At 31.7% G+C, this 27,159-nt stretch overlaps 1 protein-coding gene across 1 annotated transcript; it reads left to right on the plus strand.

The window, feature by feature from the left end:
* The first annotated feature begins 1,383 nt into the window (after positions 1-1,383).
* Positions 1,384-19,872, plus strand: LOC143083417 (uncharacterized). The gene is made up of 9 exons (XM_076259665.1): positions 1,384-1,552; positions 10,498-10,659; positions 11,304-11,465; positions 11,942-12,031; positions 12,691-12,858; positions 14,021-14,145; positions 14,606-14,771; positions 16,980-17,210; positions 18,376-19,872. Exons 1-9 carry the CDS (start codon positions 1,501-1,503, stop codon positions 18,708-18,710), a joined length of 1,491 nt encoding a protein of 496 aa, XP_076115780.1. The 5' UTR covers positions 1,384-1,500; the 3' UTR covers positions 18,711-19,872.
* The last annotated feature ends 7,287 nt before the right edge of the window (positions 19,873-27,159 follow it).

Raw genomic sequence — 27,159 nt, forward strand, 5'->3', positions numbered from 1 at the left:
GTTTCGGCTTTAGACTAAAACGATACTAAGAGTCGACATTGGACTAAAACGATACTAAGAGTCGGCTTTGATATATAACGACACTAGGAGTTGTCGGTTTTGGATTCGAACGATACTAAGAGTTGGCTTTGAACTAAAACGATAATAAGAGTCTATATTGGACTAAAACGATACTGAGAATCGGCTTTGGAATAGGACGATACTAATAGTCGACTTTTGATTATAATGATACTAAGAGTTGACTTTGGCCTAGAACGATACCAAGAGTCGGCTTTGGGCTATAACGATACTAAGAGTTGGCTAAGTACTACAAAGTCATTCTTGATAACAAGGTTCCAGTCCGGTAGATCGTCCAAGACTAGTATTCTCTGCTGTGCACGTACTAGAACGTACGAAAAACAATTCTCAGAGCCGGCTTTAAAATAGAACCTACTATACGTAGAATTAGTTGGATTTGTGAAGGTATCAGTCTGAATCTTCCATGAATAGTATATATTTAGTGCTATGTACGTACTAGAATTATACGTAGAGTTGGTTTTATAAACATGCTTGATAGCAAGTTACATTGTACCAGTTAGGGATATCTGCCACTACTAGTATACGGCCTCACCCGCATGTAACACTCATTTCACAAGCATTATCATTTATATATTTATTTGAACAGGAAGTCAAAACAGAGAACACTATTAAAAAAGAATTTACCAATAATAAAGAAGCATGCTATGCAAAGTCCGTACGGAATAACTTGTGACTCTGGGATAACAATCGCCCTACATTATAACGAACGTTAACGGAACGTGAACGGAAGCCAAAAAATGATACTACTTAGGTTATATAGAATTTGAAGGTGTCTTTTAAAGTCAATAAGCATAATGGTTCGATTTGATTTACAATTTAAACTGATATGATACAGCTGATAACATTTAATATGTCTTAATTATACGTATATCGTATGAAAATGACTTTATTTAAATTTCGAATATGAAAAGGTTATCAAAAATATTTTAAGTAAAGTCAACTGAAAGGATGGACTAAAGTATTTCTACTCATCAAGTTAGAGTAATAAATGTCATCAATTTTTTTTTTTAATTACTGTTTTGTCGTTTAATTACAAATGTAATTTTACCTGTCATAAATTTCAATTGAAAAATGAAGTTTGTTTTTCTACAGATGTATTGAGATGTAACTACGTTGTATATTTCTTTAATTTCTGTGATTTTTAGTATTTTCTATTGTCATGAATGCTATTAAACCTCCCAAGGGTAAGAACAATCCCAAACACTTATGATATACCCAATAATTACTCAGTTTTATATATTTTGAAATATAAGTAGGTACGATTACTTTGACACTTTTCCTTTAGAATTTAAATGGACATATTTGCGTTTGTTTTTATAAAGTTGAAAACAGTCAATCATAAGAATGAACTTTAATAACCAAATGAAGGTACAAATATTAACTTTCATTTCCTGAAGAAAAGATGATTTAAAAAGGAGCAAAATGAATAAATGGATAAAAGTATTATTATTCATAATAAGCTGCATTTTACAAGGTAAATGAAATGATTTAGAAAATTATCTAGTTTTATTAATATCGTATTATAAACAAATCAATATTTAACTTGGAAAATAATTTGAAAACAAATAAAATTGAATAAGTTTGAAAAATATACAGATTTTTTTTTATTGATTTACTGATATAAAAAGTTAAATAGATTGACAATTTTGTATTTGAATATATAATGGTCGATGTAACTAACTTTTGAAATTTACTTCAAAAATACAATAAATAAACATAAGTTTTAAAAGTAACTCTACTGAAATTAATCATGACATAGTTGTATTGATGTTTTGTGAAAAATAGTCATGAAAAGTTCGTTACAAGAAAACTTAATTCCTGTCAGATATGATATTCTCCATTGCTCTAAAATAAGTTTTATGTATTTTTTTTAGGGTAGGTTGGGGAAGAGGGGGGGGGGGGGGGGGGGGGGGTTGAAGATGAAGATGAGGGAATGTTCTTATATAATTCAGGTGTATTAAAAAAACTGCACCATTATACAATAAAAGAAAGAAAAAAATCAGAAAGAAAAGAATACAGACCTTTCATAAAAGTACATATTCTCAGCACTCTAACTTTTATTACATGTAAACGATACAAGTATACCCATTATAATTAGATGAAAGTTAAAAATGGGTTAGTTACATGATTTACAATATTTACAAGTATGATGCCTATGGGGGAATACTATCATATCTACAAAAAAACACGAAGAAACATGCCGGTTTAATTCAGTGGCTGCACATTGTTCAACATTGACCAGCCTGTAAACAAGTAATATTCAAAATCATTTTATCAATTTAACAACTAATACTGGTCATCTGAAAAATACTTAACCCCCCCCCCCCCCAGGTTTTGTTGATAATTATTTGAAAATTGCCTAGTTTTTATGATAATTATTTGAAAATTGCCTAGTTTTTATGATAATTATTTGAAAAATTGCATCGAGTAAAAATGAGCGGATAATGAATAGTTGATCATGTGCATATCTTTTGTGAGTATGAATAACCAAATGCCAATCAAAGAATAAAATAATCCCATAAATTCGAAAATCCAATACCAATACCATTGTAAATCTTAAGTTTGTAAGATAAGCATCTTAAGTCATTTTCACTGTGATATGACTCATAATTTCCAACGCACACAATGTATGCCTTCTGTTGTCGTGTATAATATTTGTTTTTCGTTCATTTTATGAAATGTTTTACATGCGGCCTTTTATAGCTGACTATGCGATATGGGTTTGGCTCATTGTTGAAGGTCGTACGGTAATCTATAATAAAAGTTGTTAATTTGTAAGTCAATTGATCTGTTGTGGAGTGTTGTCTAATTGGCAAACATACCACATCTTTTTATTTCTAATATACTGTTCGGAATTTTCGTGTTTTCGGATTCAAAGACACACATTATCAATGATGTGAAGTGTTTAGAAAATAAAGTTCGATCCATCTTTCAGATACTATCAAAATGTGTTCGAAAGGATTGATGAATAATACCAATTTTAAAGCGTTCAATGAAAAGCTCTTTTTATACAACTTCGTTATTATCACACAAAAAAAAATTAGTCAATTTCAATTTTGTGGACTTTTTTTTTCGGTATAATATCATAAAAATGTGTTGGCCCTCTCGTAAAATATTTTAAATACAAATATTTAGACCTAATGAAATGTTATAACTGTAATGTTCCTATGGTACATGCGGAAAAGGGATCATACAACTGTTTATCATTTATATTATCAATCAATTTAGGATCAGACAAACACATACATATACATCACTATAATACATGTAGCTCTTTGTAGCTAACCACGTTTCAAGAAATATGCATATGAGTTGGGGCTAAGTTGTACTCTCCTTGTCCGTATGTAATGCGTGCTCTGACTTACATACTACATGTTTTGATACCTTAAATTGGATAATGAGTTATTGGTTTGTTTGGCTTGATAAGACGTGTAACTTCTTGTAAATTTAGGTAAAAAGGTTGCTATCTCCGATGCAGAGTTCATATCCGTTCCTTCAATGCTCCGCTATACTAGCTTTATATGTCATAATCTGCGCAAAGATTAGAAATGTTGAGAGCAAATACCTACTGCATCTTAATCCTAAACTTCCATTGCAAAAGTCAAGCACAATAAGTTAAGTTCGAAACCAAAAGGAATTTCCGATTCTTACATTCATAAATATTGTTGAAATTTTTGTTGATCTTTTATCAAAATAAAGAGATTGTTACACCAGGTCTTAAGACGTAATTTAAAATTCTGTCATATTTTTATAAGCATTGACCTTTGAGTTTGCGACATAATGTTATTATTCATCGAAACTAGGGTCAAGATGGTCTTACTGACCAAGCTGTTTTTATTAGTAAAAAATATTGCGTAATACGTCATTATCATATTGTTTCACAACCTAATCGGTAACCTCAAAGTTCACTGAAATTATCTCCAAAATTATTATAATGTGACATTACAAGTACGCATTTTGTACATAATCTTATCGATTAAAAGTACATTTTTGTAAAAATGTTTATAGAGGAAACTTATATATAAACTAATACGTATAAATATATAAGCGTTAAAATATTAGCAAATACAAAAGTCATCTCTATATTAAGGATAATATAAGTTTAAGAAAAATAATTAGCGTTAGTAGCTTCTCTTTTCATTACAACAGTGAACATAACAAAATAATACTATAATCCGCCATATTAAACCATTGAACGCATAGTTTCTATTTTGGAGGCTCAGCTTTTAAAGCAATGTTTAGAAAAAGACAATGATTCTTAGTAAACAAAATATATAAGAAAAAGATTGAATTAACGGAAAAAAATATGAAATCTGTATATGAATATATTTCTTAAAATAAATCGTTGTTTCAATTCATCAGCTCACTGATTAATATTTCGAACCTTGTCTTCTTCCCATTTCACGTTTAATCTTCAATCCAAGGATCGAGATCGTAATGTTAAGCTTTTCCGCTAAGCGAGCGACATTTAAAATGATAGACAACGCCTGGTCAGGATTGAATCCTGCAGACTGTTACCTTGTGATCTAGCACGTTACAAATTCGGCTCCGGGTCTCGGTCTTGTACAATGACTAGCATGGTTAAAACGCACAGTACATTGAAACATGTTATCTTCAATCCTTAATATGCTTATTAATTTGTCGCTGGACGTTGAGCATCCATCCATCATCATCTTTCATGTTTTTTCACCCGAAACCGGTTCATGTCCTCGTAATTTGATCGAATAAAGTCAAAGAAATTGTAGAAAATACCGATGTGTATCAGATAAGACTATTTGTTATACAGGTCATTAAGAAATTGTAATCAAATAAATAAACATTAGGATTTCATAAATACATGTTCTTTACGTATTTAGTAACCAAAACACCTGTGATTGATTCTTTGATTAAATTCTTTAAAACCTTATCAAAATATTTTTCTTCAATAAATGATATTCATATTCAATGTCTATATACCTTCCATTAAATATCACAATGCATTTAAATATCCTAATATACTAAATACTTTATTTTTCTTTATTAAGTTGCTTCATAGTACTACATGTATATATACATCGGCCACCGATGATGGCATATGACACCACACATGTATCCTTCTGGAGCACCTGATATAACGGCCGGTTTTGTTGGGGTTCGTGTTGCTTAGTCTTTGGCTTTATCCATCGTGGAATCCAGCATATTTGTGTCAGGGATAACAACTAAAACGGATAGAGAACAATTTGTGACTGAATTTCAATGGTCCATGTAGTTTTTGTTTTCGTTTTACTATACTTTTCTTAATTCTTTTTTAATCTGTGAATACCTATGGGTACTCTGGTTCCCAATCAACACAAACTACATGATCGCCACGAAAAAAACAATGGTGCTGTAAATGGCGTCAAAGACTGACCATAGAATATATTACATTAAACCGTTTTAAGTAACAACAAATAGAAAACAAAAATAATATCGCAATGTTGTAAATGAGAACATTGTCCTTGTTATATGTTAAAAAAGAAGATTTTAGGAGGGGGAAAACTAGCTTCCCCTACAATCCAATAAAAAGGGGAGCTTTACAACACTGTCCCAAGTTAAGGAGAGGTTAGCGCCTTAGAAGTAGATTCGTATTCAATATAATATATGTCCTGCCCCCTTAACAGTTTTGGAAGAATATTAAGAAATACTGTAAAAGCCTGCGTATATTTCTGAGTTTTTCCTTCTGCACCTGTCACATAAAAATAAAAATACAAAGAAATTACCCGCAATGTAATATTCTGGAAGTTTAATGCGTGACAATGGGAATGTTTAAAAGGTTTATCACAATAATTCACTCAAGTTCAATAAAACAGATCTTGTTCCGATCTTTCATACGTGTTTTCCTAAAGATAGTTAGGCATTTCCGAATCATGGAAATTTATGAATAACAGTGCATTACACTTTAATATAATATTTTTATATATTTTAATAAGCAGTAAAATTGAACAAACATTTATTTTTCATTTCAAACATGTTAAGAATTATGAGAGTAACAACCTTAAAACTATTGTACAATTGTGTAGTGTTTTTATTCATTTTTACTTAAGTCAAAGGCTCAAAATATAATTATTAATATTGCTTTCGGCCGCAAGTTATTGACCTCAAATTTATAAAACAATCCTTGTTACATCTGTTTGTAGGTTTGAGAAATTGGAATTAATGTGTGAATTGGTTGTATAAATACTTCGTGAAGTTTTCAATTGGTTGAATATTTGCGTCCTTTGTCACTTAAGTTATTTGTATAACCGAATATCCATAATATTAAAAAAATAATGATTAACGCCAAAAGGAATTACGGAAAAGCATTTGCAACTTTCGGCACAATCAACACATCCCGAGTTTAGGCGAGTTGTGAAATAATTCTCCAAAAACAAGTAAAAATCTCATATCATAATACCTTCATACCTACGAAACCTTCCCATTTACCTTTGTCTGTATTAAGAAACAAAAACAAAATACTAAACTGCTAAAAAAATCAGCGATTATGAAGGCATTATATCAAATAAAACTGAAAATGGGAATGGGGAATGTGTCAAAGAGACAACAACCCCACCAAAGAACAGACAACAGCAGAAGGTCACCAACAGGTATATCAAAGTCCATCTATTGCAAATAATTTGATAAACAGCAGGAGTATATTTGGGGATAACAACGGATTTGACCACCGGCCCCCATCCTGAACTATCGTTGGGCCCCAAAATGGACATTATGTGCTCGAAGTTCCTTGAATCATGCAATATAGCCAACGACGTAAAAAAAAACCAGAGCATTAGACATTTGTAATATTCATTTTGTTGTATTTATGAAACAAATTCCCATAAAGGAAACCAAGAAGAAACAATATGTTGATCAACAGTAACTCATTACTTTGAGAAATTGTAAAAAAAATATGGTTCGCATTTTGCTTAAAAAAAAAGACAAGTACTGTTACTGAATTCTTTAATGACACTTATTGATAGATACAAAGGATGATAGAAAAACAAATCACAAAACTAAACAGTTATTTTGTTAGCATATTTTGTATGCATTAAACAATAATTTGAAGAAGCCTTATTTATTGCTAACACAACGGATGAAAAATAAATAAATCACAATAACAAAGAGAAATTTTGTTAAGCATGATTTTTATTCCTCAACAATAGTTTGAAGAAGCCTTATTTGGTATACAATTCAAGCTAAAACTACTTATAAGAAGTATATGAATTATAACGTCTAGTCTTAATATTTGAAGTTTAAAAATTAATTGAAAAATATTGAAATCATTAAATTGTATGAATTTTTCAACTCAAGGGATTATTCATTTAATTGCATATAGACCATAGACATTGACCTGTTAGACCCTCTTGAAAATAGAATAGCATTAAATACTTCTCAAGTACAATGTACATGATTGTCGTTATTATAGAATCACTTCTAAAGAAAAGAAAGAAGTCATAACAAACTGTCAGATTTAAAAGACAAACATTGAAGTAAATGTGAAATGTTTGCATGCACCAAGAGAGTTAACCATGGATTAGAAATAGGTCCCACTTTCTCTGTTGAAAGAGTACTACTCTGCTGGAATAGTGGTCGCCTCGTATGTCTGTAAGGGGTGTAATACTACGCAGTGACGTCTTGTCAGTAAAGGTGCGCATAATTTACGTTTAGTAGATAAATAACAACTCTGTTGTTTCTGTAGACATGTTACGAGGATAAAACTGTTGTCCCTATCAAATATGTCATCATTTGTCGTCCGGTCGTCCCATTTGGCAGATGCAAACTATAAGATGGTCAGTTTGATAATTGTTCTAATCTTGAATACGCATGAAATATTTGCAACTGGACGTAAAGTAAATACAGTCATTCAATTAATTTCTGACCTGGAAATAGGCTGAACATTTACTGAAAACTTTTTTATAGGTTTAAACATTCAAAATATGCATATTAAATCGGTTTGTAAATCAATCAAGAGGTCACAACATGCATCTTTCTCATATCTGTACCCGCTTTTCTTGACTCTATCTTACACTTTCTATTTTAATTATATTCGAACGAATGTATGAACAGAGCAATTATGTCCCCTTGCGACTGGAAAGATCTAATGTGTTTTACAACTTCCTAACTTTTGTTTATCTAAATATGATGTTAATTACTGTTACTTTATACAGTGGAGATTACTTCTAACCTCTCATTAGAACTGTCAGAATAATCTGTCATAGAACTGTTCTAAACTGTCCTAGAACAGTACTACCTAGAACTGTTCTAAGTAGAACTGTCAGAATCAGTTCTAGGTAGAACTGACCAAATATGTTCTAATTAGAACTGTCAGGATCAGTTCTAGGGTAGAACTGTCTAAAACTGTTCTAGGTAGAACTGTCCAAATCAGTTCTAGTCTTAGAACTGTCAACAGAACTGACCAAATCAGTTCTAACCGTAGAACTATCAGCAGAACTGACTAAGTCAGTTCTAACCGTAGAACTGTCAGAATTTTAGAACAGGTCTTAATGACGTCACTGCAGTTAAAGAAATGTTAAAACAGTGCTGTGATGAGAATGTTTTAATGTATATTATATTCTTTTGACTTATTTATATTTAAGACAAAGAGTTCTTAAAACTTTTCTATTGATAGAACTGACTAAATCAATTCTAGCCGTAGAACTGACCAAATGAGTTCTAATCGTAGAACAACTGTTCTAGTGTGTTCTAGGGTAGAACTATCAGGATCATTTCTGGGTAGAACTGTCTAAATCAGTTCTACATGCAGGTAGAACTGACCAAATCAGTTCTAGGTTAGAACTGTTCTAGCTAGGTGTCAGGATGACAGTTCCACATACTGTCCTAGAACAGTTCTCCTGACAGATTCTGACAGTTTTGATGAGAGGTTAGAAGTGATCTCTACTGAACCTTCTTTTTTTATTTGATAATTATTGGTCGATTTTTTACTATTGTCCAACAATTTGACGGCTTCATCTGTATATACATTTTCCATAACAAAGAACTATTATATACATAATTTACAAAATGATTGTAATTGATGAGTTTTTGGTATATTAAAGATAACTCGAACGTCTCCTATCCCCTTTCCCCTAATTCTACACCCCTTCCTGTCCCGCGTGCGCACACATTCACACACACCGCTTACATGTGTCTTGTTATCTTTGTAACGTATCGATAAATATTGTATGATTTTTATCTATAAATGGACTTAAAAATTCGTGTTTGTCCTTTTTTTATGGCATTTATATTTCTCCTTGTCATTTAATAATTGCTGATTTTTCTTCACAACGTAGATTGATAAGGGAGTATGTTCATGAAATATCATATTAATTTAACAAAAGGCAAATAGTAACAATAAATAACGTTAACATGATTGCGTTTCCGGATAATCTATAAGCCACAGGATACAATAAAGTAAAGGGTATTGACATTGTTTGACCTTCAGATGACGTTTAAAAATAAAGAAATACACAAATCACTTTTTAATGAATGTAGTTTCCTTTTATATAAACTTCGATATTTGTTTTGTTTTGTAAACTACAATCCCCTTCCCTTTTAACGAATATGACCTACTGAATTAGACTGTTTACCGGGTTTGTAATAACATGAACAACACGACAGGTGCCAGTGGAGCAGGATCTGCTTACCCTTCCGGAGCACCTGAGCCCATCCCCAGTTTTTGGTGGGGTTCGTGTTGCTTAATCTTTAGTTTTCTATGTTGTGTCTTGTGTACTATTATTTGTCAGTTTGTCTTTCTAATATTTAGCCATTGCGTTGTCAGTTTATTTTCGATCTACGAGTTTGACTCTGGTATCTCTCGCCCCTCTTTTCGTGTATAATTGATCTGTCGTCTGACGGGTGACGGATCAACAGCAGGAAGTACCTGACCTGACGTCATTTACTACGACTAGTTTGTTTTTTTGTGTATACGTAATATGTGTACATGTCTTTCTGTATCTCGGTTCATTTGTGAAATTTTATGGACATATTTGTATGTACCATCTTCATATTTTCTATTCAACCAGGTTGCCAGCTGGATTGTCAAAATTTAGTGTAAAATCATAGTACAACATGTACAATAAGGCCCAGAATTATTAAACGTCATTCTATTCTTACATTTTTTCATATTTCTTAAACATTTTTTTTTAAATATTTTGATTGCAAATAAATAAATGTTTTGTTAAAAATCCATCATGAAAAAGCTGTAGAGAAATAAAAGAACTAGATAATATTGATTATATATATATAGTAACTTCTGAGACATATTCCATTCTACACCTTTTTAAAGGTATTTAATAAAAAAAAAAAAAAAACTTTTACACCCTTGAAAATTCCTAGAATTCAATTCTCCCCTTTCCATTAGATAAGTTACTGTTACAGTAATGATTGATTACAAATGAACAGTTATTTTTACCATTCTACCTTCAGGAAAAACAGTGTTGTCAGCCTGCACCGGAAGTGGGTTTCCAGCAGAATGGACAACAGCCACAGCAGGCGTCACTTATTGGTTCGTTACAGAAGCAATAAAACGACAATTTACATCTAGCTATACCATTACCGATTACCAAACATCGGATGGTTCGGCATATGGTAAATATCATTTAGACAAATTATTTGTTTCTTTGGCCTTTCATGGTTGAAGCATCAATAGGTTGGGAACAACCATTTAACATGTAAAAAAAGCGAGGTTAGGGGTATGTCTTTTTTCCCTAAAAATATTCTTATCCCAAAGTTGATGGAAAAAAACATTGTGGTTAAACAGATGACATACAAACATTTTAAAATCCAGGTTTTTCAGATATTGTAGTGTTTAATTTTGAAAAAAAATGATTTGATTAATTGCGTCGAAAAAACTAAAAACAAAATGTTCGTGTTTTGCTAAAAAAAAATATACTGACTCGGACATTAAATTTAATGCATTATCGTATTCTTTTAACAACGTAAACTTTCATAAAATCAGCCAACTAACTTTTGTCTATAGTAAACCTTTACCTTTGAAAGATGTCTGCTTCTGTAAAAGGGTGCAAGTGATTTACTTTGAAATCACCCCAATTGGTGCAATGCCGAAGCTGGAATAGCCTTAATGTTTGGAACACGTACATGTACCACACCTCACCTTCAGTTATTAGTAGGATTCGCGATCCAACGTCTTTCATTAACAGGTTCGTCACAACCTTGTGAGCGACATTTTTGTTTTATAGTGGAATTGATATTCGTTTATCATTATTTGACAGGTTCGTCACCAAGTTGTGAGGACGAGTATTACGATCCATCAACTGGTTATTATTATTACTTGATGCTTTACAGTGGAACCCATATTTACAGTACTGATACTTCAAGTCGACAGTTATGTCAAGCTTTCAAACAGTTCAACAGTGTTATAAGGGAATATTATGGTACGGCATTTTACTTTTTACGATTGCTTAAACTGCTATTAATAAATGAAGACAGAGAAGTATTCAACCTTTGGAACTTATATTGACAATCCGTTAATTTAGATGCTCATAAATATAATAATTTTTCGTTACTAGTATTTTTGCCACACTAAACTCCGAAACACATAAATGAACACAAAAAAGAAAAAAAACCAACACGACTAACAAAGGCTAGAGGTTCCTGACTTAGGACAGTCGCAAACAATGACTTGATTACCATTTTTTGTTAGATCTCAACACTCCCCCTATACCTCTAGACAATTTGGAAAAGAAGAAAAACAAAACACACACAGCAATACGCACGGTAAACTAAATTTATAAGAAGTCAAGAATCCGATTTTTTGTTTTAAATTTGATTATTACTTTGTATTGATATTCTAAATATAATAACATTTGCAAGAATTATTAAGTATACATTATATAGATTAAATTTACAGAGGATCTAGGAGGCACAGGTGTATTAGCGGCTGCTTCAACTTGTGCTTCAAGATTTACTTCATCAACGTCAAGTTTTGCTCTGACAAAATGTAAGTACAAAACATGTATGATAAGAATAATTTGTATCCGTTTCTATAAGGGACTAGAACGGGGTGACCGTGTCCTTTCATTTATAATTATTTAATGTGTTGGGTAATTTGTATGCCCCATTTATGAGCATTATATGTTCTGGTCTTTGCGTACGTTCGTCCGTTTTTCCGTTCGTTCGTCCGTCCGTCAATCTGTCCCGCTTCAGGTTAAAGTTTTTGGTCAAGGTAGATTTTGAAATTAGTATGGTAATTATTAATAAAAAAATAACTTGTAAATATTATTATCATTTTGAAATCTTAAATAAATCTTGTAAAACCGATACAAATTCTTAAGATTTTTGTACGACCTCAAAAATGTACTGCCGTAAATTGGCTTGGCGATGTCGTCTCGGAAGCCAATTTTGTTTCAAGATAAGACCTTGGGTTAGAGAGATAGATCTCTATGAAATTGTACCACACTGTTCAATAACCCAAAAAGAAGACGAATCGATTTTTTTTGGAAAAAAAAGGGGGGGGGGGGGTATTGTCCTGACTGTATCAATATTGTACTTATTAAGAGAGGATTATTTTTTATTTTTTAAAGTTGTTATAAAGTTCCAATACTATTGTATATTTAGACAATACCATATGTTTAAACTAATTATATTCTTTTATTTCAGATAATTATCAGTACGTGAATTGTCCGTTTTCCTTTGAGACTTATTACTTCACATTCAGTAGTGGCGGTAATGCAGATTATTGTTCCAGTAGCCAATCATCGGTAGCTCCCATCTCAGATACCAGCATTGCTTTAAAGAGTTGCTACGATTTTAACTTGGTATCTAACGGTAATGCATATAATATAAGGAAAAATAATTTGAATACTTAGTTACATGTACATAAATATCTTCAATTTATGGATTTCTGTATCAAAAAGGTTTTATAGCGTTATTTTCTCCTATGCCACCGAGATTGTAGACAATGATTATTTTCATGATACAGAGAGTGGGCAGAAGTAAAGGATCAACGGGGTGGCAATTAGGGGAGGAAAGCGGGTGATAGGTAGGTCGTAATAGGAGAATGAGTTGGGTGGTTAACATAGGCAAATACTGCACATGTTTACAGACCGATTTTCGTCTGATATTAAGGGAGAGGAAAGTAGGGTAGGGCAGTGATTATCTGTAATCCTCTTGTTAGACGATGCTGGTTTGAAAGATAATTATTTGACCTTTGTTTGTATTAATTTAATGTGACTATCATGGTAAAATTTAATTCTTTATTTCCTTTTATTGAGCACAGATCATTATTTTCATATGTGATTATAATAAAATAAATTTATCTTATCTTATCTCATACTGGTGACTATGCGGTATAGGCTTTGTTCATTGTAGAAGGCTACCTCAAGTTGGTAATTTCTATGTCATTTAGAATCTTGTGAAGCGTTATCTCATTGGCAATCATACCACATCTTCTTTTTATATCAGTTGGTTTGAGAATGAATTTCTGACGAGTATGGTGTTACATGTAGTATCACTTGTCTGTCTGAAATTATGAACTCGAACCCCGCACGTGGCAGTTGTGTTAGACTCCGAACTTAATTTACACGAATTTTTAGGTCTTCTGCCGAATGCCGTTAGCTTTCAGTGAGCACTTTGGCTTCCTCCGTCAATAAAAACTTATCACGACGATCTACTCATTCGTGCAGATAGTGGCTTTAAACACCACAAATCAAGCAATAAACGAGGATGCTTAGTTAATTGATATCAGATTACTTTTCTTGTATTGTAAGGTTTCTGTCGCAACAATTCACATACACACACATACCTGTTTTCTACTTTTATTAGTTTATAATTCATTTAAAACCATATCAAGTGAAAAATAGGCAATTTGAAAACAATAACATTGTCATTTATATTTCATGATTATTGTCTGACATCGAAAAAGTAATTAGAAAAGATGTAACCAGTCCCAAAAACAAACCATTAAACGAACTGCTTTTTTTTTCTCCAGCAAATCCATTCTATGGAGCATTTAACTGTCTCGGTTCCTGGTCTGCAGAGAGCAGAGATACACCATCACGTGGGGATTTTATAGTTATGGAAATGTATGATTCTTCGCCATGGCCGTATTGTGGAGTAAGTTTAAATAAAAATAGGTACTCATAATTGCCATGTTTACCATGTTTATAGTAATACTTAATCTAGAGGCCTATTTCAAAAGTACATAAGAATGTAGTAAATAAAAATTACTAAAAAAAAACAACACTTAAATAATTAATATGGTTGCTAAAAGGCAGAAATTTCCCAGTTTCGTATCGAATTATATGTTGTAATGGAAAAAAAGGTATATACAATTGTTTTGATCGACTTGTAACGCATTTAAAACAAATGTTATATCGTCTGATTTGTCAATCTTATAATTGTATAGACATCTTTGGAAGGGTATTATAAGCATTGAACATTGAACTTTTTTTTCAATAATTGAGAGTTGGCATCATTGTGTAGCATATAATCATCGAATACACCCGAAGCTCTGAAAAAATGTGAAGTTAGGTATGGTCAAATTCTTATATAAAAATGTTTACGTCTGTTTTAGCGATATAAGGTTGGATCAGATGGAGCAATTACTCTATCTCTTTACCTGTCAATGAGTGAGGATACATTTTTTCCTGTATTCTGTGACGCTACGAAGGATAACGAATACTACTATGAATCTGGAGCCACGAAATATGTTAGGATGCATTTTACTCCTGTTAACCCATGTATGTATAGTCCAATATAAAAAAAAAAAGAAGTGGTATGGTTTCACAATCAAGAGTAAACAAAGAGGAAAGCAAAGAATATTCATTCGTAAATATGTAATCAAGATGCCGTTTTATTTCGTCTAGATATTACCAGACAATTACCGATACTCGAAAAAAAAAATCAATTCAAAACAATCAAAAACAAGCGAAAGAATAAAATGCTTTAACTCTTTAGATTCACCTTAAGGATGTTCGCTGCTTAGTTTCAAAATAAATAACTTTTCATAACACTAGTATATATTGATAGAAGATGAATTGAGGAATAAAAAAAGCAAACAAAATATTAAAAACCAATTCTTCAGAGAACAATTGAAGGTCTTTCAACCTCGATAATAAGAATGAAATTTAAAAAAAGATGTGAGAAAAGGTCATTCCTTTTTGATGTAATTTGGTACCTCAAACTGATATAAAAAAAATAAAATTAATAGGTATATGCAGTAGACTTAATTGTTTTATAATGAACAAGAAAGAATTTAAAGCAAAGAACAAAATCTAGAACGTCAAGTTGACCTTTGACCTTGACCTCAATTTCAAGAGTTTTCTCCCCTTATGTATTTGAAATCATTATTTCTCCACAACAATACAGGTGATTGACCTCGGGCCTACCTTGAAATTGAGGTCAAGGTCATAGGTCAGTGATCTGAAATCAAAAGACCCCAGGTCAATCACTTGTATGGCTGTGGAGAAATACCGATTTCAAATACAAAAGGGGAGAAAACTCCTATAAGGATTGACCAAAACACTTCGACTTAAATGGGTTGAAGTTGCTCCGTATTGTAAACAGTAATTTGGCAAGCACATCATAACATTAACTGTTACAGTTTCTTTTGAATATAGATTACAAGCAAAATTCAAAATTTAGTATATAACCTTGACCTTCAACCTTGACCTCAAATTCAAGGTCACAGGTCAGTGAAATCAAATAGGAAGGCCCGAGGTCAATCACTTGTATGGTTGTGGAGAAATAATGATTTCAAATACATAAGGGGAGAAAACTCATATAAGGGTTAACCAAAACACTTCGACTGAAATAGGTTGAAGTTGCGCCTTATTGTAAACAGTTATTTGGCAAACACATCTTATCATTAACTGTAACAGTTTCTTTTGAATAACGATAACAAGCAAAATTCATCACCTTGACCTTTGACCTTGACCTCAATTTCAAGGTCATGGGTCAGTGAACTCAAATTAGAAGGTCCAAGGTCAATCACTTATATGGTTGTGGAGAAATAATGATTTCAAATACATAAGGGGAGAAAACTCCTATAAGGGTTAACCAAAACACTTCGACTGAATAGGTTGCAGTTGCGCTTTATTGTAAACAGTAGTTTTGCAAACATATCATATCATTAACTGTAACAGTTTCTTTTGAATAACGATAACAAGCAAAATTCAAAATTTATAACATGACCTTGATCTTTGACCTTGACCTCAATTTCCTTTAAATGGACCAAGGACTTTATATCAAAAGACTGTAGGCCTCTACGACTTATACCGTATGAATTTATCCAACACATCGTCTTTCTTAAATTTTCAAAGGGAAATAACTCCCTTAAGATGTCTTCCGATCACTCCACTCCTATAAAAAATAAGTGTTCGGTCACACAGGGTGAGTTTTGAAACCCGCATTACTGTACAACATCATTGGCCAAAAAATCCATTCGAAATGTTGTAAGACAAAAAAGCATCTCAGACGGCAGAAGAAAAAAAAAATAAATAATAATAATAATCAGAAGAAAAACAAAAGGTCTTTCCACGAAAAGTCGAAAGACCTAATATTCAGAAGAAAAACAAAAGGTCTTTCCCACGAAAAGTGGAAAGACCTAATTATCAGACATATCAAACGAAATGACATTTTATTAATTGGTGCGTCCGAAACACTTTACAAAATGAGTATTCACGATGAACGCGCAAGCTCAGAAAATCAATGTAAAAACAAAGGAAGTATTATAATAATTAACCGATATCGTGAAACCTATATGACCAAAACGAACCTAAAGAGAATAACTAAAGTCATCTAAGGTCAGTCTGATTTGATATCTACGGTGTGCTTTTATACCACGTTTTTAGTATATGCAAAAAGAATAGTATTTGGCAATATTTCAATTTCACTTTTTTTACACATTTAAAAACTAGTGTTATCATTAACTTTGCTATAACTTGTAGGGACAACACAAGAAGCCGCAACAGACGTAACTACAGATTCCATTACAACAATCGATACAACAATAGGACCGACAACAATTGATTCAGTAACAACCACAACTACTGAAGCCACGACAACAAATGTAGTGGCAGTAACGCAATCAACAACAACAACTACTGCCACAACTACGGAAACAGCTGTTGCAAGCACTGTTTCTACAGGATCTGTTGTGACAACTGGTAATAGTACAGGTAAACACTGATGTTCGTGTATGGGTACATATTTTCTTATAATCAATGTCCGGTCAGAATTGGGACGTTAAATCCAATGCCTGTAATAAGGAGAGTGCCATGCTTTTTGTATGTTTAGAACCATTGCAACAACTCTTTGAGAGGTCCGTATGTGGATGTTGCAAGGCAAAATTTCTGTCCCTATCCAATATACCCTCATATTCTAGTGGCAGTCCAAAAGTATCCGACCATCATACCGGATGGCTTCTATTATTACAAGACATACCTATTGAATTTATCGTTTACTTGTTCTCGTCCTTAAATTGCATGATTGACATATTTACCACTGGACGTTAAGCAACCAACAAACAATCAAACAATATTATTATAATATTTTACGGCACCTATTGAATGTTAAATGGTTAAAAGAGATGATACTGTAAGATTTAGTTTTGGCCTGAATGTCAAAGTAAATTTGATGAAAGATTTTTGACATTTATTTTTAAACATTAAAGTGTCCAGAAAAAAGTAAATTCACAAAAAAATGAACTTCGAGGAAAATTCAAACGTAAAGTCCCTATTCAATTGGCTAAAATCAAATGATGAAACACATCAAACAAATTGACAACAACTGTCATATTCCTGACTTGGTACATGCATTTTCAAATGAAAAAATGGTGTACTTCAGTTAGTTTATGTAAAAGATATTAACATATTTGGCCATTAAAGAAGTGCTAAAATTCAAAAAATCTATAAAATATGCCATAAAATGTCAATTTTTGGAAAGTTTTTGTCTAAACAATACTAGTAAGTGGCCGCATTTGTGTTCAGTCTTAATCTTTAATGGCAACTATAAAAGGTCACCGTACGACTTTCAACAATGATCAAAACCGGTAGCAGACAACAAGCTTTTACTATCTCTGAAAAAAAAAAACGTAAAATAATTCAAACCATTTTACTCAGTAACAATATCCATCTGCCATTTCGTTACGACATTTATATTCATTGTGCATGTACATTCTGAAGTGTCCTCGAACACCTTTCAAGCGCTTTTCACTTTGCATTCTGTGCAAAAAATATCCAAACTAAATATTAAAATCGTTTTTGATCTTAATATTCCTTATCATTCACAGTAGAAACCTTAACGTAATGATCTTCTCTACTATTTGAACATTTTTTATTGAAGGTAATGCAACAGCTTCGTCTTCAAATTCCAGTTTCTGGGAAAAGCTACGTGATTTGTATTGGCCTTGGTGGATACTTGTTGCAGCAGCTGTTTTGACTATTATGACACTATTTGTATGCCTCTTAGTCTATGGAAGAAAAAGAAAAAAGAGGAAGGTGGAAACTCTCAAGAAATCAAAAGACGCGGATCCGGAAGTTGTTGAACATCATTCAAAAGCACCGAAGACTAAAACAATGTCAAGGAATCCATTCTTTTTTAAAGGAAAATCCAATGGTGAATTCATTCCAAGACAAATTACAGTGAAAGAATTTGAAAAACCAATTATAGATTTTTAACGATTCGTTATAATGCTTTACCTTCCGTGCAATATATATCGTTTGAATTATATGTGTAACCATGGTAACAATTCATTTTATATGAAAGAAGTAACTACATATTGCATTTTTTATATATTATGTAATGGGAAATACTCCCTTTGTGCTTGTGACTATTTTTTTTAGATAATGTAAGTCACTTTAAAGAAAAAACACAAGAGACACAAATAATATGATATACTTTAGAATGTGCATTGTCAGACGCCTGTCAGTGTATAATCTTCATAGGAAATTGACGAAAGGATACACGTTATTCTTATCTGTACGTACGAAAAAATTGGGTATAATCTTTGTTCAAGAACTACCAAATTGAATGTAATGTACTATTCGTCACGTATATAATCTTGAAGAGAATTTTCTGATATACTTTGTTATGTCTAAATAAGCGAAAAAAAGTGAAAGGTTTTTAATTTACTAGCTATAAGACCAGGTTTAATCCACCGTTTCTACATTAAAAAATGCCAGTACATGTACAAAGTCAGGAATATGACAGTTGTTTACCATTCGTTAGATTGGTTCGAGCTTTTGATTTTGCCATTTCATAAAATAAAAAAAAAACTTTCGTTTTTGATCTCAAGGATCTACATGTAAATAAGTGTTTGGTTCTAGTTTTATTTAAATTTTTTTTATATTTTTGAAAAGTGGGATATAGGATTTTAAAAAAGGTGGGATCTGGGAAAACGGAGGGAACACAAGTGAGAAGTTGGAAAAAAGGTTCATTCCCTCTATTCCCACTTTTTATAAATCTGGTAAGAAAAGGTAAAATTTCATGTGGGAATAGGAGGAAAACTTGTACATACAAAGGATTATACTGTACAAACATTTGTTAATCAACTGTTAATTGAACAGTGTGGGTTTTTTTTATTAGAACAGGTTATAAGTTATTCTGGGTTTTTTTTAAACAAAATAAATATGAAAGAAATTAAAACAAATATAAGTAAATTATTTTATTACTTTAGATTCAAGCAAGCATAGTATAACACAAATTATACAACATCACTAAATGAAATCATGAATTGTACATTTGTAGCACAAATATTATGCAATCACTGTATACAAGTCTATTAAAGTTTATCAATCTATTCCACCTGAAGACGGTGGCAGGTTGCATAACCAAACTCTACTGTTGTGACTTCCTGGTTGCGGTGTCTAATCTTAAGTTTGTCTAATCTGTTTTTTATTTCTACATACTTCTCTTTTGGGGCCACTCTCTTCCAACCGGCTGCATACTGGATCATGGTCATGGCGTTAAAGGCTTCCTCATGTTTTAGAAGTTTAATTAGTTGAAAGATGTTTGGATGTGGACACGTGACATGTTTCTTCAGCTTGCTGTGCTACCCATTCTACTACCCATCATTTGATTGAGTTGTATAATCATATTATAAAGTCACTAAACGACAAACAACTTACTAGTATAACATTTGTGGACATAAGTAAAGCTTTTGATACAGTTTGGATCAAAGGTCTTTTATATATGTACCATCACCATATATGATATCTGCAGCTGATAAGTGTGTTAGATTTGTTTGTGTATTGAAGATAAGCATACGCCCTACTGTGTTGTCGTCTGTTAGCAGGAATGGATCACCTTTGGTTGTACATGTCCAAATACCATCTATGTTGATTTGATCAACAGTTTTTGGTAATTTTTTAAGGTTACAAATTCAAAAGTTTAATCCAATCTATCAATTTATTATATTTTTTCTTTATTTTTAAGTACAAATTCAAAAATTTTAAAATAAATCTGACTCCAATCTATTTATCATATTTTTTCTTTATTTAATACAAATTCAAAAATTTATAAATAAATCCAACTCCAATCTATTTATCATAAGTTTTCTTTATTTTTACGTAGTTCTATGAAGAAAAAAGAAACAAAATACAAAAAAACAAGGTATTATACCTAAAAAGTGTACCAAATATGTAATGCTTTAAAAAAAAAAGACAGGTAAATCTGTGAAATTCTAATTAACCTTGAATTGTTATAAAAACAAATTATTTATCAAAACATCTATTGTTATTTGCAAGTGGGAATAGAAGGAATAGTATTTTTTAAAAGTGGGAATAGGAGGAAGACACCGAAAAAAATACAAAATAGCGGGATTTAATTTTGGAAGATGAGTAGCCCGTGCCGCTTCTCAGAATATCTTGCGCAGGACAATCGACATCATAGTTGCATAAATGTTTAAATTGTTATTAACTACTAAACACTTTTGGACATAAGTAATATTACTTTTTTCCCACGATTCGCAGAATAGCGGGAAAATATCCTGTCTGAAAGTTTCAATCATAACTTGTATTGGCCAATGATGTATGTTTTGTCAACTGACCTGATGTGTTTTATAAGTAATATTTGTTTATCACGGTATGCGGTTAGTCTCTCTACACGAAAAAATACATATGTTGAGTTGTGTCAAATTGTATTGGCTAACAGTGTGTAGACGGACTTCTTATTTGTGTGTCTGAGAACATAGTAAAAAGTCCATTTTACCATATACCAAAAGTTTTTCTTTGATGAATGGATACAGATTTATATAATATTTGTTTTTCTCGAATCACTACATATACGTTAATGTTGTCTATTTGTCATTTATGCACTTATGAAATATAAAAGTATATATTAAGATAACTGTGTGTGTCTCTGCATTCCAACATGAAGAGTAGCAGCCAATTTGTCCTCTTTTTTTCGTTTGATGACAAATTCAGTTCAGATTTTGAATTTAAAATCAATAAATCATTTAATTGAGTTTTCACAGCGATAGCGATTTGTATTAATGAGATTAATAAAAATGATAACAACAAAAAAAAAACAAAAAAAAACGATGAGATTAAAGTTTTGAAAGTATAATTTTTGGTTTCTCATTGCAACAAAAAATCTATAATAAAACAAAAAATTAAAAAAGAGTACGGCAGTCTGAAAAGATGAACATCGTTTCCTATCATTTTTAAAACAAAGCGCAAAGAAGGAAAAAAATAAAATATTATTTTCAGCTAAAAAAAACCTTGTAATCTATACTCAATGTTTAAAATTGAGAATGGAAATGAGGAATGTGTTAAAGAGACAACAACTCGACCAATGGGCAAAAAAATCGAATGCCACCAATGGGTCTTCAACTCAGCGATACAATGCCGCAGTCTAAGGCATGTTTAAGCTGGCCCCTATATATAGCTATATATTCTTTAATTTTTGGTTTCTTTTATACGGAATCGGCTGCTATCAAACGACAGAATGCATATGAAGGAATACAATAATTCGTCTTTCAGCTAAAATAACTTTCTGTCCATCATTTGAATAAATTGAACACCTACGGTAAATATTGAACAAGTAACTATATATCAATCACAAAATTATGTTCGAGTATGACCTTCAGTTACTGAAACTATACACAGGTACATCAGAAAAAGACAAGTATAACAATTTGTGGAAAGTTGATGGCATTGACCATACTTTATTTGAAGAACATAAAACTATTTAAATTTTTAGTTTTAATGAAGATTTAATTGAATGTCAACCGCTAGAAATTTGCAAATCAAATATTTATATCCATGATAAAAGTGTGTGTATGAATACCCTTCTTTTCCCAAAATAAGTTGTTTTAAATTATTTATATTTCAAAAGGAACAGATAATAAGATTGTCAGACATACATTAGCCTACAAAAAAAAAAGAAAAAAAAAGTGAAAATTGCGGTCCATAACATCTCGTGATTCAAAAAGAAAGTAACATGACCTCTCTAATATTCTATCTCGATTTACTTATATAGTTATATATGAATAAATATAAACATTTAAATATGTTATTGCATGTTAAAAAAATAACCAAATTAAAATGTAGGAAAATAAAAAGATTTCAGCCGTTACACTCCGAACTCCGTGTCTTGATTTGTTTTTTCCTGCATTTCAATTTGATCCTTTTTCAAGATATTCAAAGCTTTCCAACTATGAATTTGATAGTATGATCAGATTTCTTAGATGTGTTTGTTTGTTTGTATCAGCAAAGGTGTAATTCAACACCATAGTATTATATGAAATATTAATTTTTGACTGCGTTTTACGTTTTTTATGTTTATTGAGTATATGTATTACCTTCTTTCACATTTCGTTTATTTATCGTCATCAAGTTATACCTTAAGTAATTTCTGAAAATTAAGATACAGACATCTGTCAACAAACTCGAGATGTTGACCGTAAAACGTATGTCAAGTTGAAAAAAAGGTAATACTATGCTTTTTCTTTTTTTTTAAATTACTTTGAATAAAATCATACACTCCTTTGTATTTTGACATAATGACATAATGAATAACTTTGGTTATTAAACATATAACAACGGATAGCAATAGTACATTTCAACGACCGAAGTTTTATTTATAATATTTACCTTTCACTTGAAACTTGTTCGGATGTATTTTTGAATTAACATTCCTTTTCTTTACCTTACAATAGAAAAAAATATCTAACGTAATGCACTTCATACAACCATGAATAAGAAGTACGCAGTCATGATATGACTGAAATAGTGTAAATATCTATAGAGAAGTGTATTCAAATGCGCGCACTATACAGTATTGTAAGTTGAAGGAAAACAATTAGAAAAGGTATCAGCAATTGAAAAGAAAACCATGCACGCTTGCTAGCACGACTGTTGCAATACACAAATTATATAACAGAAATTTAGGAAAGCAAATAATATTTGATATGAATTCATGTCTTTATTTCCAATTCTTAAGCCAATCTACTTAAAGAATCACTTACTAATTATTCTTATTGTTGAAGTTTAGAACTATGCCAACCTTGAAAAAACGGTCCAAGGATTTTTTTCTATTATTTTGCAATGTCATATTCTCTTATGAATTGTCATAAACTCTAAAATGAGTAAGTTTTCCTGATGAAGCTAACTCATGAAAAGCAGCCGAAACGCAAACATTCAAAACGTATAATTCAAAGAAACAATGACAACGCATGTGGGAAAAATAACAAATACTAGGCTCATAAATGGCGTTCGAAATGAACATTAAAAAGACAAACTAAAAAACAAAGTACAAAAAATAGCCAAAAACGAAGACAGACATATGCCGCAACTCTAAAAAAAAATCTAGGGCTACGTGTAGGTAAGCTGATCTTGCTTTACATGTGGAACCCGTTTTGTTGCTCATGGAAAATATAAATTGGTGAAAATTCTTTATTGAATGATCATATTGAATGCGGGTTATTGAATAATTTCAACATATATGTAACATCCTATGCGGCGCTGCTGTGAAATAAAGTGTATAAAATAAATAAATAAAATCGTCGATTGATAATAGCATCCAGTATTATTTTAATGTCTAGGCTGTTGGCCGATTTTAACTGAAACTGATATCCCTATTTAATTTCGGATTGTAGCAAGTTTCAAACAACATATACATGCACCTATTAAAGGTTTAAGCTTGTTCTCTCAATCAATAGTTTCTTAATAATGTAATTATACTCAGATAAGTCAGCCAAGCAATTGTACTAGAAAAAGTAATACGATAAATATATAATTTCACTTAATTTAAAACTTTTTTTAAAACCGTTTTTGGTATATATTATCATAGGAACAAACTCTTCTTTTCTGCTTTTGACTTTTTCCTTTATCAATATAGCGTTCAAATGAAGGTGCTCCGGTAAAGACGATGACCTATGCTTACTTTACATACCCCGAAGATTTTTTAACAAAATTTACGGAAGACGATACAAGTTTGTGTAATTCTGTTTTGTTTGTAATCCAGACTCCTTAAATTTTACAGGAGTATTTCTCATATATTGAATTTGCCCACCTGCTATTATGGAATTTTTGGAGGAATCAAAATATATAGATATTCAATATGGAGCAATCTCAATTTTTTAAGGGTCATTTGAAACTTTAATCTACATTTTACTTTGTCTTCTTATTTCTGTGCGTGGTATACATCAAACGGATCAGAGAAAAAAAAATGAAGTCATTAACAAAAAGGGAAAAAAGGAGACAAACAGATAACTTGGGATATACAAAACAAACAAACGATAAACTTTATACTGAAAATATTGACAAATAAGAAACACATCGTAAAAAACTGGAACAGACATTCTGAGGTCCTCTGTACAAGTACAATGCAGCATGTTTCTCACTGAAACTGGTTAACTATATATGTAAAGTTTATCCTTTAAACAGTTCCACATATCCCAGTGGACTTAAAATATTGAAGATAGCAGTGTTGTTAATAAATAAATATATATATTCGCGAATAGGATCAAGACGTTACTTATATAGGCAAATGATATCTATTCCGACAATCACGATGTTTCAACTTCTGGAAAATGTGCAAAATTGTTCGATTTACACCTTTTAGAAGGAGGTGTACATGATCTATGTATATGCATATACATTTTGCAAGTTTAAAATTCTCTAGATACACTTTCTTTAAGGCATTCAATACACAACATCGGTATCTTTATTAACCACTCTCTTGCACGTCAACATGGTAAATCGAACCTTCGTCTTGCCGCAGTTGTACTTTCGTAATATCATAGTATGAGAAGGGTTTTCTGTTATTTTCAACCCATACATAAATTTTAACCTCGTGTAAACCCCGATTTATGTTAAAAGGTGCGTCGATATTGATTTTAAAAACGCAAAAATTGAAATCCTCAAGTATATAGCTTTAATTAATTTTGAAGGTAATGGGATTTGGTTCGCTCATGTCCGTGTCTTTTCTGGTGGTTTCTCTTCTTTCCTTTCTCTTGGATCTATTTTCTTTTTTGAACCCCTTTTCCACTATACCATATGAAAAAAATGATATATTATGGAAATTATAATATTCATTCTTCACAAACATTATCATTAAATACTCATCCCATAATAAATATTCATAACGAAACTATATATAAGAATCTATTAAAACGGACCTATGTTAAAATGAACAAACAATTTAGTCTTAGATCTATGATTGTTTATCATTTGTTGTTATTGGCTTTGAACCAGCTGTCAGTAACTGTGAGTTCTCTCATATCTGAACTAAACGAATTTTGTTGTTGTGAAGTATGAGTCACATCCACAATAGTTGTATTGTATTTCTATGTGTATCCATCTGATGCGTTAAGCCTTTTTCAACTGATGTCTATAGTTTGTTCGTATGTTGCACTGTTACGTTCTCTCTTAGGCTAGTGGCGGGTCGGCGCTTTCAACATGGTTTAATCCTGCCACATTCTGCATGTGCCTGTCCCAGGTTAGGACACGATAATTCAGTGGTTGTCATTTTTTTTTAATTTATTTGTTAATTCGGTCTATAATTATTAAACAATAATTAGGGAATAACCAGTTAACGTTAAAAAAAGCGGCGGTAGGTTTTTTTCTTTTTTTCTAAAAAATATTCTGTTTCCCAATTTGATGAAAAAAACCATTGTGGTTAAATAGATGATAACAAAAATCTATACTTAATTCAGATTTTTCCAATATCGTATTGTGTTAAATTTTGAAAAAAAAAAAAATTGCTTGAATAGGTTGAAAAAAAACAGAGAGAAAAAAACTTTCCGTGTTTTGTTAAAAAAAAAACCTCGGACAACCCCTCCCCTTTTTGGAAGTAAAGATGCTCGCTTTCTCTCCAACTGTTAAGTTGTGTCATGATTTAGTTTATTAAAAATTCTTTGCCTTCAAATATTCGGCTTTGGGCATTCCTGATGAAGGTAAATCTAGAAGAGCGTTTCGGATGCAAGAAATTTATAGCGTGTTGTTTTCATTTTTCATTGCTGCTTTGGTTGATTGGCAAATTAAAATCTTATAATTGACAATCAACACCGCTGTCATTAGGGAATTGTGACTAAGCGCCTACAGAACAAACATTATTTCTAGTTTATCCTGCACAATGATGATCACTAAGACGCTTGATGAACATTAAAAGTGCAATGATACCGGCGATCCCCTGTATCTGGTAAATGACGTTACAAAGGCGCGCAAAATTGACGGGTTTTTTTCCGGTGAAGGATAATCTCGAAATTGGTCTATTATTTTTAATGTTTTACGGTGAAAACCTTATCTGTTTATTCTTAATTGACAGGTTCGTCACCAACTTGTGAGGACGAGTATTACGACCCGTCAACTCGTTATTATTATTACTTAATGCTTTACAGTGGAACCCATATTTACAGTACTGATACTTCCAGTCGACAGTTCGATAGTGTTATAAGGGAATATTACGGTATGGCATCAAATATACGTCATTCTAATTCTTAAATTTGGTCACGTTTCAATTTATGAAAAAGGACGGGAAAGTTTTCATCTCTATTGGTATGTTTATTGACAATCCGTGATGTTTTAGTCACAATTGTAACGATGTTCTGTTTCTGGTATTTTATTTTAAAATTTAGCGATCACACATGCACTAACTTCATGATCTGTTAAGAACTACATGTAT

The sequence above is a fragment of the Mytilus galloprovincialis genome, chromosome 7 (assembly GCF_965363235.1).
Source record: "Mytilus galloprovincialis chromosome 7, xbMytGall1.hap1.1, whole genome shotgun sequence".
NCBI classification, from domain to species: Eukaryota; Metazoa; Mollusca; class Bivalvia; order Mytilida; family Mytilidae; genus Mytilus; species Mytilus galloprovincialis.